This window comes from Empidonax traillii, unplaced genomic scaffold, assembly GCF_003031625.1.
Source record: "Empidonax traillii isolate 1590-97213 ecotype Southwest subspecies unplaced genomic scaffold, ASM303162v1 scaffold1379:size164548, whole genome shotgun sequence".
Taxonomy (NCBI): domain Eukaryota; kingdom Metazoa; phylum Chordata; class Aves; order Passeriformes; family Tyrannidae; genus Empidonax; species Empidonax traillii.
In genome coordinates this window covers 97,257-99,191 of record NW_020956572.1, presented here as the reverse complement: position 1 = coordinate 99,191, position 1,935 = coordinate 97,257, and the positions used below count along the sequence as shown (strand labels likewise).

At 58.7% G+C, this 1,935-nt stretch overlaps 1 protein-coding gene across 2 annotated transcripts in view; it reads right to left on the bottom strand.

The window, feature by feature from the left end:
* The window catches only part of PEBP4 (phosphatidylethanolamine binding protein 4), a 73,615-nt gene that overhangs the window by 65,083 nt on the left and 6,597 nt on the right, over positions 1–1,935 (bottom strand). For both annotated transcript variants that reach the window (XM_027906961.1, XM_027906960.1), the window contains exons 2-3: positions 784–911; positions 214–346 (exon numbers count right to left, since the gene is read on the bottom strand). In XM_027906961.1, coding sequence (XP_027762762.1) covers positions 214–346; positions 784–905 — 255 coding nt within the window. In that variant the 5' untranslated portion in view covers positions 906–911. The remainder of the gene's footprint in view (positions 1–213; positions 347–783; positions 912–1,935) is intronic.

Below are 1,935 nucleotides of genomic sequence, written 5' to 3'. Positions count from 1 at the left end.
AAAAAAAAAAAAAAAAAAAAAAAAAAAAAAAAAGATGATTTAATGGCCACAATGTAGGAAAAGAAAAAACAATAAATGGCCACGATGTAGGGAAAAGAAGTTTATCCACACTCAGCCTTGCACAAAACCTCTGAAGCAATGGGAAAAAAAGGCTGGATGGGTCACCCCAATCCCAGTAAATTCCTTGAACGTGGAAGTTGGAGCAGGACTCACCTTCTCAGCCCAGGGGTAGCGGACGTGGGGGCTGCCCCAGTCCCGGCTGATCTGCCGCCGGTAGCCGTGGCACTTGGGGATGTAGGAGCAGGACACGTCCCCCACGTTGGGGTAGATCACTTCCAGCTCCCCTCTGGAAAAGAGGGAAGGGCGTGTGAGGTGAGGATTTCCCAGAGGATGCCCCGTCCCTGGAAGTGTCCAAGGCCAGGCTGGGCAGGGCTGGGAGCAAACTGGGATAGTGGAAGGTGTTCCTGCCCGTGGCAGGGGGTGGAACAAAGGGATCCTTAAGGTCCCATCTGACCAAACCATTCCAGGATTCTATGGAAAAGCAGCCTCCTTCCCCCTGGAATTTTCCCCGGGAAACATCCTGGTTCTGTAAAAGCCACTTTTAAAGCCCCCCACACGACAGGCCAGGGAATAACCTGAGGTGGCCAGAAACAGCCCAGATTCCTGGGAAAAAGGGATGCTGGAATTACTGTCCCAGGGGGTGACACGCTGGACGCTGAGGGCAGCCCGTGATGGGATGTCCAGGGCTGGTGCAGGTGAGGAAGGACACAGAGCACCACTTACTTGCAGAACACCTTGTCCGAGTCGTTGAGGGTCTGGAAGATGCAGGTTCGGGAAGTGTTGTTCCCCCGGACACCGGTGAGGAACAGGCTGAGAGCCACCAACACGGCGCTCAGGAGCCTCATCCTGCCCTGGGGGACAGAGGCACAGGCAGGGTCAGTCCCACAACCCCCATCACTCTCCAGTTCAGCTCCCAGCCCAAAACTAGCCTCAGGAAAAGTCCTCACGCACCCCTTTCCTCTCCAGTTCCACAACTTTTATCCCGGTTACCCCGCTGGCAAGCAGCGAGCACCCCCCAGCAAGACCCCCCCAGCATCTCATAGCACCCATTTCCACGAGGCTGGTGCATCATCAGCCTCCACGTGGAGCTGGGGATGTGCCCATGTGGTGACACAAGGCTCAGCACCACAGTGACACCTCGCTCCCAGCCCAGGCAGCTCCAAGAGGGGACAGACCCCCCGTCTCCAGGTGCTGGCCCTGCTGCTCTCCCTAACACGATGGAAATTTGGGATCAGGCTTGCTCACGGTCTATCCAAGACCATCACCAAGGGACACACAACCAGCCACCACACCCTGACACATCCCTGGCCCCAGGCAGGGTCTCTGAAGGGGGAGCAGCCCCAGGGTTCACCCTGAACCCCTCCACCCCCTCCAGCGCCAGGGCAGAGCTCTTCCCGCACGAGGCCGGCCATGGACAGCCAGGTTTAAGCCACACAGAGCCTTGAGGACGAGGAGGGACGGGGTTTTATCCGCCCACCCGCCCTGCCAAGCCCAGCTCCAGCCCTTGCCTCCCCAGGCCACACCAGGACCCAGGGGCCAAAAGGGCCACCACCACCACCGGCCCTGCCCGAGCCACTTACCAGGGTCCCGGGGACGGCTGAGCGGCTCCGAGGCAAAGCCTGGAGGTTTGAGGTTGCCGTGGAGATGGTTTCCTTGGAAGGAGGAAGGGAAGAAGGGACCGAAAGCAAAAAAAAAAAAACACCCCCCCAGAGAGAGAAGGGGCAGCTCTCGGTGCTCGAGATCCGCCAACGGGTTTCAACCCCCCAACGGCCCCCAACGGACCCAACAGCTCCGGGGTCCTCACCGGCCCAACCTCCCCCTCACACCCCACACAACCCCCCTCAAACACACTGGAAGCTTCCTAGCTGATTAGGG